General features: G+C 33.2%; 1 protein-coding gene across 3 annotated transcripts in view; it reads left to right on the plus strand.

Moving 5' to 3' along the window:
• ITGAV (integrin subunit alpha V) overlaps positions 1-14,350 on the plus strand; it is a 76,803-nt gene that overhangs the window by 30,285 nt on the left and 32,168 nt on the right. For all 3 annotated transcript variants that reach the window (XM_019754499.3, XM_019754500.3, XM_019754498.3), the window contains exons 3-10: positions 1,332-1,423; positions 2,346-2,460; positions 7,327-7,388; positions 9,291-9,336; positions 11,032-11,157; positions 12,019-12,063; positions 12,886-12,929; positions 13,018-13,074. In XM_019754499.3, the coding sequence (XP_019610058.1) occupies positions 1,332-1,423; positions 2,346-2,460; positions 7,327-7,388; positions 9,291-9,336; positions 11,032-11,157; positions 12,019-12,063; positions 12,886-12,929; positions 13,018-13,074 (587 nt within the window). The remainder of the gene's footprint in view (positions 1-1,331; positions 1,424-2,345; positions 2,461-7,326; positions 7,389-9,290; positions 9,337-11,031; positions 11,158-12,018; positions 12,064-12,885; positions 12,930-13,017; positions 13,075-14,350) is intronic.

Below are 14,350 nucleotides of genomic sequence, written 5' to 3' on the forward strand. Positions count from 1 at the left end.
GTAGTAGCTAGTTCCACTTCTCTTCCTTCCTTTTACTTATAAAATGGCACCTCCGTGACCACTGATGAGAAGAACAGTGTTGTATAGACTACAGAGAGAGACCTTTGGAGATTGACACATTAATTTTTTTTTTTTTTTTCCAAAAAAGGAAGTTAAAAGAAGATTACAATGAACAAGGTTATACCCTTCACTTTGCCTATAAGACACCAGGCATTATCGAACTTCTCATTAATTATTCATAACTTCAGTTGATGTTAAGGTTTTAAAATAGAATTGAATAACCATAAGCACTAGCTTAGATAGTGAGATTTAGAAAACAGAGTTAACCAAACCTTTTGATGATATTTACATGTTGGCTGGCATTCTTAAAATTGACACTTTTCTGCTGTATTTGTCTAATATAGTTATTGAAATATATGTTTATAACAAATGATTATTATAAATTTTAAGAGGAACAAACTAAACTTTAAAAATAGTCTCTCCTAATCAAAATACTTTATGCATATATTTCTGTAATTATTTTCCTTGACCTGATCAGCTTTTCCATGGAAAAGATTCTTACCTCTTTCTTTCTTTCTTTCTTTCTTTCTTTCTTTCTTTCTTTCTTTCTTTCTTTCTTTCTTTCTTCCTTTCTTCCTTTCTTCCTTTCTTCCTTTCTTCCTTTCTTCCTTTCTTCCTTTCTTCCTTTCTTCCTTTCTTCCTTTCTTCCTTTCTTCCTTTCTTCCTTTCTTCCTTTCTTCCTTTCTTTTACTTACAGTGCTTTACATGAATATCTGGTACTTTCAGAATAATTTTCTCAGTAATGTAGCCTGAAAAATAAGTGGTTATATGTAATGTGCCAAATCTAATTCTTTTTCCTACGAGCCAAATCATGTCTCCTGAACTCTTGTGTTACACTGTCACTGGCACCGTCTCAGTCTTTTACTACTAGTGTTCTACAGAGATGTTTTATAGCCTTTTATTTTCATAAATTTCATTATGCCACAGAAAGAACTACTGGAAGTGCAGTAGGTTATCCTAAGTATTTGTTTAATAGTTAATTATCCTACAATTTAGCAACTGGAAAACTTCACTCACTATTACTTTTTCCCATCTGATTATGATAACTTATGGGGTTAATACGGTAACAACCCTGAAACATTTCTAAGTCTTTATTTTATTTTTCTGATTAGTTGACAGTCCTGCATGTATATAAAGTATATGAGATAAATAGCCAGTGTGATATTTGATTAATCAAAGGCACACTATTCATAAACTTGGCTGGATTGGAATAATCTGTTATACTAAAGCATACATATTTTGTTTCTCACCCCTCACGATATATTTTTTAGGCAATAGAAATTATGCCAAGGATGATCCATTGGAGTTTAAGTCTCACCAGTGGTTTGGAGCATCTGTGAGGTCTAAGCAGGATAAAATTTTGGTAAGTCTTTTGAATATTTACTCATAGATGAGTTTAGTCAATTTATGTGAAAACACAAGAAGTTTTATTTTTAAAATCTGATAGTAAAACTGTGTGCGTGGGGGCACAGTGTATAATAAGATACCATAGCTCTGATACCCCATCTAAGAAAACCATCTCTCTTGCTCTTCACAGACTTGGCTTCTGCTACTTCCCACCTTCATTCCTACAGTTTCATTTCTTCCACCTCACTTGATAGTTCCCCTCAGTTTGTTTCTATCCAGCCCTGTTTAGGAACAGTGTGCCTTTGATTAATCAAATGCTCTAGTGCTTCCTCCTTTTAAAAATACAGCAACCTTCTCTTTGCCTCATCCTCTCCTCTGTTATGACCCCATTTCTTTGCTCCTCTTTTCAAAAATTTTTAGAAAATGTTTCCCGTAGTAACCAACTCCACTTCTTCACTTCACATTCTCTTCGCACCCACTCCAGTCAGTCTCAAATAGACACGGCCAAGGTCACCCTTGACTTTCAGGTCACTGAAATCCACTGGTACTTATTCTTACTTTTTTTTGCCCCCTCAGCACCATTCAACAAAGTCAGCTGACTCATTCTTTTTGAAGTGTGGTTCTTCCCTTGGCTTTTGGGACGCTGTACTTTTCTGGTTTTCTCCCATCTTGCTGGCTGCTCCTTTGCAATCTCCTTTAATGGCTCCTCTTCTACTCAGTTTCTAAATGTTGAGGTGTCCCTGGGCTCTGTTCTGGGCCCCATCTTCTCTGTCTACACCTTCTACCTAGCTGCTCCTATCCTGTCCCCTGGCGGTAAATATAACATGTCATAATCTTCAAATCCTCAAATCTGTATCTCTGTGAGTTAGTATAGATTCTCTGAAACACAAATCTTTTGAGAGAATTTTTATGTCATGGATTATCCCCTTTTATTTCAGGCCTGTGCCCCCCTGTACCATTGGAGGACTGAAATGAAACAGGAGAGAGAGCCTGTTGGAACATGCTTTCTTCAGGATGGAACAAAGACTGTTGAGTATGCTCCATGCAGATCAAGTATGTATAGGACGTTGTGCCAGCTTTTCAGAACAGGGTTGGCAAGCCTAGTTTGTTCAAAATGTGTGTGTGTGTGTGTGTGTGTGTGTGAAAATTTTTAGACATCTTGTAATGTTTGAATGTGGCAAAATGAAAACAACACTATTAATGTAAAGAAGTTACAAATGTGAAATGAAGAGGCTTATCTTATCTTCCTAACAACTACTTTTCACCTTCCTTGGTTAGTAATAATTAAATGTGATTTTGGAAACTTGTATTTCTGGTCACTATTAGTTAACAGTTGCTCCATTAATCTTCTCTAGCAGAGATGTTAGAGATTCTGACTCAGTAGGTCAAGGTCAGGCCTGAGTACCTGCAGTTTTAACAAATTCTACAAGGCAATTCTAATGGAGACTAAAGTTTGAGAACTACAGCTTTAAATTAATAACGATGTTAAAAATTAAAAAGAAAAAACATCTTAAAGGTCCAGAGTTTACATAGGAAGGCAAAATATTAAGCTTGGAAGTATGTCTGAATTTCCTGTTTTTATCAGTTTCTTTGTCATTTTGTTATCAAGCTTACTCGCTTTGTTGGTCCAAAAGATCTCACACTGTTCTCTAATATTATTTGAAATGTCAAATGAAATTGATATTGTGACCAAAGATGATTTTGAGCACCTATAATTTTGGTTATGCTTTTCTGAACTCTCTACATCTGCTTTTCCCTTGGAGATTCAAATCCTTTTGCCTTCCCACCTTTGTTAAACTGGCCACCACTCTCAATCCTCTTTATACTGGAAACATAAAAATAACTTATTGAAATGTGGTATGGTGTTTATATCTAGAGTACTTTTTAGGCCATTACTTTTTATGTTCCTCTGGTCACCAGATTAAGCACATGTAAGATTCTTAATGCTAGATTCTTTTTTTCCACCCATGTTTAACAACTTATGACACCCGGTGAAAGGAACTACTCAGTCCTCAAAATTGTAAGCAGTTGAACCTCCAAGAAACTGCAAATAATTTCATTAAACCCTTATTTCTCTGCCTACCACCTGGATCCGACTTGTTGTAGGTGAGTGGTAAATATCAAAAGAATGATACCTCCCAGAACCACAGTGTTTATTAGGATAGGCCAGAAAGCATACCTTACACAGGACAGAGCAATTGGCTGCTTTATCCTCAGTACTTGATGCCGTCTGTATCACCACCTTTATGTTGATATTTTGATCATAGTGCTGTTGTCTTTGTGGTGTGTGGAAATGCGAGGACTGAATTAGTGTTTTTAATTTCTGTATTGCAAAAATGTTCCCATAGTGAAAAGACAATTTTATAGTTATGAAGAGTGAGTTAACGCTCATGTGCCAGGCTTGTAATGTATCATTCACATAACGGACACACACAGAAAATCACCCTTATGTTAATATGATAGATTTGGGACCTGAGATTCAGACAGTTGAAGTAGTTTTTTTCTTATGTCTTATGGTAGTGAATGGTCTGATGAGGATTTGAACCAGGTCTGTCTTATGCCGAAGGAATATTTCTTCTGTAGTACTAACAATAGAAAATATTTTCAGTTTCAATTGCCACTGTATTAAGCAGCTTTTCTACAAAAACTACTTCCTGCTTTCACGAGTACAGATTTGGGCAATTCCTGATGTATAAGAGTACATGGAACCCTTCTGAAAACAAACATTCTATTGGTGATCCCTTGTGGATATGTGGCCATGTTAGGCTAGTAGTTTTTGTCATTTTTGCCTCTTCAGTAATGAACAGTTATTTTCTCAACTTGTATTTAAAGGATTAGGGCAATATTTGCATGATGCATCTGTTACATAATACTTTCATTTTTATTTGTTTTAGGCACAGAAATTATAAAATCTTATTAAACCCTATTTTATAGTGTTTAACATCCAAATCAGGTCAGCAAACTGTGGCTTATAAGCTTCATTTTGTAAATAAAGTTTTATTGGAACACAGCCACACCCATTTGTTTACATGTTGTCTATAAAGGGAGAGTTGAGCAGTTGTCACAGAGACGGTATAATCCCTAAGCCTAAAATATTTACTCTTTGGCTTTTTTACAGAAAAATGTTGCTGATCCTTGACCTAAATAATAAAACCTCAAATCTTAGAAAAAGCACAAAGAATAACCTCAAAAAAGCACAGTGAATGTCTTTCTTCCTAATAAATCTCACTGTCTGTGTTCCTTGATCGTTGTACGCGTTTTTCCACTCAACTTTTGGAATAGTAAGCTACCTGCAGACCCCAATTACAAGGGGCAACCTGCTCACGTGCAGGTATCTGACACTTGGGTTCTACTTACATTCTTCCAGCAACCTGCCTATGCACGTAACCACACTGGGTTTCTGTCTCACCATTGGTAAAACGGTTTTGGACAAAGGGCTTCTGAGGTACAATGTTAGCGATTTGTATCTTCTTCCTACTTCAATAAATTATGCAAACCAATGATTGATTTCCCATGGGAATAGAAGCTTTGTGTGGCTACATTGCTAACCTCTTGATAACTTTGCTTGTTTTGGTGGTGGGAATTAGTGGGGTCTTTTGTTATTTGTTTGCTTTTGTTTTTAACATGACCTATGTGGCCCCCCTGGGCATGGAACTTCACTGTCTGTAAACAGCTTACCTTATTACTGATTACATTTGCTTTTGGCTTTTTATAACTGTGTCTATGACTATTCTTGGCATTGCACAATAGACCAAATGTCTTTCTGTTCTAAAAGTGCCTGAGCCACAAATCATATGACTTAAATACTCTTTCAAGTCTGTGTCAGACTGAGTGTTTTGTTCCTTCTGTCGACTTTCTGATGATAATATTATTTGTACATAGATATTTCTCAGTTTTGATTTCTAGTTGGCTTTTCTTTCCCATTGATCATTACTCGGGGAATTACAAATAACGTTGTCGATTTGAGGCAGTGCACCTTCCTGGTATAGAAATGCCTGGGCTCAGTACCAAGCTCTCTTATTTATTAGCTGGTTGACCATGGTCAGGTTACTTAATTTTCTTAAGCCTTAGTTTCCTTATCTGTAAAAGATTCTTTCTTACTCATTTGTGAATAATAATAGTATCTCTCAGGATTGCTGTAAAGATTTAAAAGGATAATGCCAAGGAAAATGCTTTAGTATAGTACCTTGCTTACAGTAAGTGCTTAATAAACATTAGCTGCTCTTACTGTCATACTCAATAATATTATTTATAATATTGTCAGGCGTTAAAATGGGAGAAACATTGATTGTTCATAGAAATAAAAACAAAAGCCTTCACTGAAACATTCTTTACATTTGCATAAACACTCAGTTTAATATGTACCAGTTAAGAAAATTGTAAAGGATAGTCATGTTCTCTAGTTACATGTTCTGGGAATCCAAGTAAAGCAGATAATTGTACAGTGTGATAATCAAAAAAGGATGTCTTTATAAATAGCCTGAAATAGTTCCCTAGATGCAACTCAAATAAAGGAAATAAAAGGCTGGTTTGAGGTCAGAGCAGAATTCCTTGGTATGAATTCACTAGACACTGGAAACCCCAGACCCATGTTTTCCCAGTCCCATTTGGTTAGAAAAATTTACATTGGGGTAACATTACACTCTTGAGGCTGTTTTCTTTAAAAAAAATTCTACATTTGGTTATTAAGTGTGTAATCTTGGGGCAGTTCCCAAGTTGTTAAAATAGGTTCAAAATTTTTGATGGGAGTATTTGACAAGAATTTTGGGAAATGGTCCTAATGACTAAAAATAGATACTTTTGGTTCCTGTATTTGGGGCAAATACAGTAATACTATAGTATGATTATTTATATATTGTGACATTAGCAATAAGAATTCCCTAATAACTGAAGAGTGGCATTTTTCATTGTTTCTTGTTATCTTCAGAATAAAACAAGGGAGAGTCTTAGGTTCATTGTTTCCTCTATTCTCAGTACAATATTACTCGTGATTTTAAAGTTAATTTAAATTAATTGATTAATTATCCAGAAATCATCCCCTTTTGTGAGAACTACAAAAAGATGTAACTACCAAAAAATAAAACTATTGAGTCTATTATCATTTGGAAAATACTTGAAAGTGGCATGTTTAAAGACGTTCACTTTTATTAGACCCCAGTACGTGTTGTGAGCACAGTTTTATATTTTGTTCTTCACAGAACGTTAAGCTAGGGTCTAGCCATCTCCTGAAATTCTGAACTTTGTTTTTTATAGATATTTGTTTGCTGTTGTTAGCTATAAAATGTGCTTGGGACATGTATGTATTAAGAATATATGTATCTCTGTACTAGTGAAAAGACGTACCAACTGTAGGGTAATAATAGTATGAGATAGGATTTCAGATTGGAGCTTTTAACTTGCCGATCACCACTCATCATTGTTTTATGAAAGCAAAATAGTGGGTCATAACAGTAATTTTTTTAAAAACTGGAATTAAATATAATAAAATAGAAAGTATTGGAGTGCATTATGCATAATAATAGTGATATTGTTTTGTGAAATTGTTTTATTGATATATCTGTTATACACACATAATGTGTGTGTGTTAGGTTGTGTGGGCTGTGATATAAAATATAATCTTGCTGTTGTCTGTGGTTAAAATAAGAAATTTGAAATCTGCTATCTTAGGTGATCTTTGTGTTCCCTGGTGATTGGTCCAGGTACATTAATTTCTTTCTGTTACCATATCTAAGAAAATGGTGCTGATACTAATTATGTTAGAATGTAATAATAACTCATTGAATGCCTGAGTGAATGAACCCTCCCAGAAGCTAGTACATTACCTTATGATTACAGTGATACCAGATTTTTCTCTTGTTTCGTTTTGTGTTATTTGTTTGTTTGTTGGGTTTGTGTATATTTCCAATCTTTTTATTTTAGAAAATATTGATGCTGATGGACAGGGATTTTGTCAAGGAGGATTCAGCATTGATTTTACTAAAGTAAGTTCTCATTTAAGACTGAATGAGATTCAGACCTGCCTTACCTAAATCACGGTTAAAAATTAATTGGTCATACTTGAGCTTCTCTATAACTATTACCTGTTTTATGAAAACAGCCAATAAAAATGACCCGTGCATTTTAATATTCTTTGCCTTATATCATTCTCTCCCTAGTAGACATTGCTTATTTGAAATTGACATCAAAATGGGAATGGAGGACAGTAGAAAATCTCCTCAGTAGGTGATACAGTAGCTATGACTTAGTATTGAATTTCCAAGTTAGGTAAATTTCTAGAACATTCAGGTTTTCTGGTTTTGATTGAAATTGTTTTTTCACAAAAGCTATCACTGGTAGCTGTTTTGCAAAGTTAAAGTTTAATTACATAAAAGCTGAGAAACATGAATGTTTGCCAGCTATTACATGCCTATAGCCACCAGGTGAAGCTGAAACATCTTAGTTATTATAATAAATATATTCAGGACTCTGTATTTTTCACTAAGCTTATATGCTTTCTAGAGTTGGTAGTTTTTATTTCTCTAAAAAAAGAATTCCATTTATATTTTCAAAGGAAAATTTTCTTAACTTTTTTGTACGTGTGACTATTTTTTGGTGGGATATGTGAACATTATGAATATCAAATTGAGAATGTTAATTACTCCTAGAAAAATCTCAAAAATATGTTGGCTGATTGAAAGCAGAGCTTCCTAAGAAAGTTTAATATGGCTATCTCAGAAAATGTGAGCAAAGAGTGCCTTACATTTATTGAAACAATAGAACTATCATCATATGATTCAGTAAAACTAATAAAACACTTTCTTATTTTTTTAATTTGTATTTTATTAATTTTTTTCTAGACTAGGTACTGAATTATAGCTAGCTCTATTTACTAAGTAATTGATTTTAATTTACTCAATTTGTTATTCATAATTCAAAATTTACTCAAAATTCAAAATTTAAGGAAGCAAAACAGATAAACTATATTAATAAATAGGCTTCAACTTACATGATATATTTTCAAATAGATGTATTTTAAAAATGTATCCATGTTTTCTGTACCTATGTCTGTACAACTGTAACCCCAGAAATATTCTCATATGGTGAATAGTCGTTGCTAAATTAACTATTCACTTTCATCAACTAATTTCTAGGAAAAAAGTGTCAAAGCAGACAACTTAGAAGTATCTTTTACATAGCCAGGGCAGGAGATTGTTGAAAGTTGAAAGGGCTATAAGAAAATTTGAAGGGGGAAATAATTTCCTAGAGAAAAAATTTCCTAACTGCTCTGCTCAAACACTAAATACCTTGATTTAGATACTTAGAGTTTGTTACAGATATAAGAAATGCTAATCAAGTGTAATTTGTATAAATAATATACCCTGAAAATTTTACCTTCTAACTTCACTCCAGTTTAGATCTGTAAGACACTGAAAGTTTTCCTTTAGATGAAAAATTTTTAATGTTTGTTTGAAAGCAAGTTTGCCTATGTAGCCACAAATGTAATATACAATATTAAGGAGCTACTTTTTTCCTTAATGTAACTCAGTAATACTTTGCAGTAAGTACTTCATACCAAGTTTGTGAAGCAGCCAAGATCCACCCAATCTATATGTGTATTTATATGTTTATATATTTCCATATATTAAATGAATATATTATAACTTTCCTTATTGAATTTTATTTTATTTTATTTTATTTTATTGTGTTGTATTTTAGAAAAGTTGCAATGAAAATTATTGAAACTGAAATGAGTTTGAGATTTATGATTTTGTTTGCTTTAATATATATGTATATGTTATATTCATATATATGCACGTATATGTAGCTTTTATGTTCATTACATTGCTTTCAGTTTTTAAAGCTATGTTTAAATATATGCTTTTTTGTTGTTTCATTTAATCTAGGCTGACAGAGTACTTCTTGGTGGTCCTGGTAGCTTTTATTGGCAAGGTAGGTTAATGTCATTTAAGTTACCCAGTAATGACTGTGTTTCAGACTCATCTGTCTTAGAACGTGCCTATGAGGTTTTTCAAATTATTTTAAAGAAATAAATGGGAAAATGCAATTTAGTTGTATAATCACTACCTGTTACACAGTATTTTAAAAAAAGGACTTTAACATAATATATATAAATATATAATGTTATATATATCATTATATATCTTAATATAACATTATGTTATATAATATATGTATATACTCCTAGTAGAAAATAATCTGAATATTTTAAAAGTAAATTTAAAAGTATTTAAAATAATTTATTTTTATTATTTGTCATATGTACTTCTCCATCTCTATTCTAAGGAACATGATGTAAGCATTAGGAAGTATGTGGAACTGATATGTAATAGGTAAATTGTGGCATTCTGAAAACTCATGGTTTTAAAAGTGTTTTGAATATGCTTATTAGAATATTTAAATGGTTTTCTCATTAATCACTGACATCAACAATGACTTCTTTGTGTTTGGGGAGTTTAAAACAGAATATGTTATTAAGTTTCAAAAGAATATAATTAAACTGGCATTGATGATTCTTGTAAAGGTAACAGTCATTCAGGAAGGCCTATTAAAATTACCATTTGAACAAACATATAGCAGATCATTATTTGCTGACTGTTTAAAAATAATGTAACTAAATCTGCTTGTTTGCTTACTTTGTTTCATTTATCATTAGATACACACAATTATTTAGTCCATATATTCACATTTTTATTTTCTGCTACTTACAAAGTCAGTACCCTCGTTTATTGGCATTTTGATATTCAAGTATTGTCAGTATTTGGAAGAGCTGGAAAACCTATGACTATATTGATTTGCAAGTACTTTCTGATGCTGAATTTTACTTCTGTATTCTATACTATGCTTTCCTTACTAGCTTCTTTGTAGGAAAACCCATGCTTTTGCTTTTTAGAAAGGAATTAAAGGAAGAGATTTGCTAAAGGAAAATAGAATGGAAGGCAAAAAGAAGGAATGAGAAATAGGTATATCTGAGAAGTTAAAAGGGATGGGAAAAGAATGACAAAAAGAAAAATCAAGCAAAGACTGGGATCAGTATGAGTGACGTACTAACTAAAACTGTAAAGTTTGAATTTCTATGAGTTACATGTCTATTGGAAAATGAAACGATCTAGGAAAATTATAGTTGAATTTTACAGTTTTTCAATGAAAAAATAGTTCTAATTGCATATGAGAAAATAAATATTAATACTTTCTAGTTAGATATAAAATATGGATTTCTTTTTCTTCTTTAATGCCAGGTATGTCATTCAGTGGAGAGGAGGGAAGTGTCTGATCGGCATCTATGGGAACCAAAAATAGATTTTGTGATTCTCATTCTCAAACAGCCCTTAATATTATTATTCCATTTGTTTAACATTGACTTTTTTAGTGAATTAAGACAAATTCTGTATTCATAAATATTTGTTTATTAGCAGAGACTAATTTTAAGTACTAGCTTGGATAGACATAATTGTGACTTAAAAAATATTATCAAATTTGAGATTTAGTGTTATAAAGAATTATTTAAGGCTAATAATTAAAAATAGTAACATCTAATGCTATTTTCTTTCATGAAGGTGCCATCCATCATCTACATCATAAAGTTCCCATTAGAAAGTTATCATTTATTTTATATATATTTTTCAGGTCAACTCATTTCGGATCAAGTGGCAGAAATTGTATCTAAGTATGACCCCAAGGTTTACAGCATCAAGTACAATAACCAGTTAGCAACTCGGACTGCACAAGCTGTTTTTGATGACAGTTATTTGGGTAGGTAAAACCGAAATATAGATTTCATTTTCTGGAGCTGAGGTGGATTTGTCCTGTATTTGCATATGCTGCCTTAAGTAGGAAAATCTTTTATGTGATATATACTAAGATTTTTTTCTTTTAAATATAAGGGACATAAAATTTCAAATTGTTAATGTGTACTTTTTAGTAACTGAAATTTAAGAGCAGGATTATTTATACAAGGATAATAATAATAACATTTATGATATGCTTACTATATTCTGGGTATTGTTCTAAGTGCTTTATTTGTATTAAATCATTTAACCCTCCCAAGAAGTCTGTGAAAGTGTACTGTTATTCCCATTTTATATAAAAGGAACTCAAGTACAGAGAGGCAAAATGACTTGCCTGACATCACTTACTTATAACTTGCTGTTCTGAGATTCAAACCCACGCAATCTGACTCGAACTTTTATTATTCACTGTTAAACTACAGTTTTGGTCTTTAGGATTTGTTCACTTTTCTCTCTTTTTAAATTTCATTCACTCATTAAACCAAGTACACGTGACAGAAATAGTACTATGCTGATTGATAAAATCTGTTATATGTTGCTACTTTATGATCAATTACAAATTATCATGTTTTTAACTGACTCCTTTGTAAAGGTGATAATATAATCTTAAAATTTTTAATAGAAATTTTATGGTATTTGAGTATTTAACTCAATTAGTTCCTTTAAGATGCATGTGTTATACATATACGAATCTGTCACTCCTAGAGCATAAAATATTGCTTAAAGGAATTACTTGAAGATGTTGTCAAGGAAAGCTTAGTCAGCAAGTAGGCTGGAGATAACCGGTCCTGTCCTGATGGCGTTTCACCTTTGGTTGCCTTTTTAGGTTACTCGGTGGCTGTCGGAGATTTCAATGGTGATGGCATAGATGGTATGATGCGCTTGAACTATATTTAATCATTTTTTTTAAATTTTAAGCTAAGCATTTGAACAAGTAGCATTGACAATTTTCAGCAGTTAAACGAGTTTTGGAACCATTGTATTGGAATATAACAGGAGAAGCAAGGGAGATGGTAGTACATTGAGGTGAACTGTGTCTGTGTTAAACTTCCTCAAGCAGCAGCTGACATGGAGCCTGTGCTGGGGGCCACAGTCTCTTCCCCATCTGATCCTTTCCAGCCCCAGCACATCAACTATTTCTTCAGCTTCTTCCTCCTTGCTTTCTGCTGATACTGTTCTCTTGGAGAGGTTTAGTTTCTCTTTCCTTTAGGTATAATTTGTAACCTTCTTCTGGGCTCTGTGGGTGAGGTTGTTACCCCGTCCTCTCTCTATCCATCCATCTTCCCTCAGAGCTCAATCCAGGAATCATAGACTTTACCTGATTTTGATCACATCTCTGTGCCACTGCTACTTCTACCCTATTTCCGTTTGCTCTGTATTACTTTCCATTACTGTAAATGTAGTTTTTCTTCATTCTTAGGTCATTTTATCTTATCTATTCTCTTTTTAACAAGATTACAAATGGGTTGAGGGCACATGCATTTATTGGAGGGTCCTTAAGAATTTCTGTTTCTAATATTTGACTTTGTGGTTAAAAAATTCTGGGATCATTCATTATGGAATACTAATTTTTAAAAATCTCTTACTGTCTACTGAAAAAAACAACAATGCAAAGCTTTCTGGCATACCCACTTTCCCCTGCAGTTTCTAATATTGGTCTTAAAATGAGTAATTAAGTTTTTTTTATTTTCAGACTTTGTTTCGGGAGTTCCAAGAGCAGCAAGGACTTTGGGAATGGTAGGAAAGTTAAAAAGTATTTTTTGAAAAATCTCTGGGTTACCTTATATTTTCCTACATTTCATATACTTTCATTTTTCCTGCACAGGTTTATATTTATGATGGAAAAAACATGTCCTCCTTATACAATTTTACTGGTGAGCAGGTATGCTTTTAAAATGTTTTTTTACTTAACATTTTAACATCAGCATTTGCTAATATCTTAAAACTTTTCTTGGCAATATTATAATGGTTTACTATTCAGTATATAATAAATATTGGTGTAATATTCAGTATTATAGATATAAAATAAGCTCTAAATATTTCATCTTTATTTTAACCAAAGTAATTTGTTTAAGTAAAGACTTTTGTAATTTCAAATTATGGCTTATTTGGTTTTCTTAAGGAAATACAAAATCAAATTGCATACACACAGAACCAAAAACTTGCTTTTCCTTTGCTGATGACATTAACTTTGCCGTTAAGGAATGACCTGTGCCTTTTAATTTTATAAGCTACAAAACAGAGCATGGCATAGATGTGTGTATTATAGATGGTACAAATAAACTTCATTTGTACTACATGAAATAAAACATTCTTCAGTTAAAACATAGTTTTAAGGACTAGACATTCTCTACAATTTTATATATTGTATTGTATGTCTCAGAGAGTTAAATAAGTCGGTAATGATAAAGGAACAGTTAAACAGTAGGTAGAGAAAAAAACATCTGGTTTGCAGATCTGGGATTCAGGCCACTTGTTCAGCTGAGATGGTTGGGCTTTGTGAGAGGACTGATAGGATGAGGAACGGACCTAAAGTCTCCAGCAACCTCTTTCCATTTGTGCATCAGTCAAGGTTGATGCACCACGTGAATGGTGTGCAGTTAACAGGCCCTTGGGGTTGAGGCGGGGTGATTATCCCTTTGTGCTGTTGTGACTTCTTCACGTCAAACAGCTTCTCCTGTTGAGCCCTTGTATGTCTCTGGATCATGGTGTATGCAGTCCATAATGCTTTCTTTATTCCTCCTCAGCCCTTCTGTGGGGGAAAACTTGGGCTTTGCATTAGGACAGACCTAGGCTCTTCATACTCAGTCTTGTTACATTGGACCTGGGATTTACCACTGTAAATCCGGTGGCTCATGTATAAAAATAGGGATACTCGTAACTTCCTCATGGGGTTGTGGTGAGAGTCAAATGAAAACATTTAAATCATAGTGCCCAGGACAGAAGTTATTTCAGTAAATGCCATCCTGTCTTTACACTTTCAGGCCAAATACCCTGAGAGAATAAGTCCCAAGAATAGTATTCTGTTAAATTCTAGTCATCACATCAACATGATACCCCAAATACAATACACTTTATTGCCCATGCTCTGATCTTGTCATTGAATACAGACCATGTCTTTCATTTTCTCAGTTACACTGTATCAATCCAAAATAGAT

This window comes from Rhinolophus sinicus, chromosome 17, assembly GCF_057876585.1.
Source record: "Rhinolophus sinicus isolate RSI-liver-muscle chromosome 17, RSI-T2T, whole genome shotgun sequence".
NCBI lineage: Eukaryota > Metazoa > Chordata > Mammalia > Chiroptera > Rhinolophidae > Rhinolophus > Rhinolophus sinicus.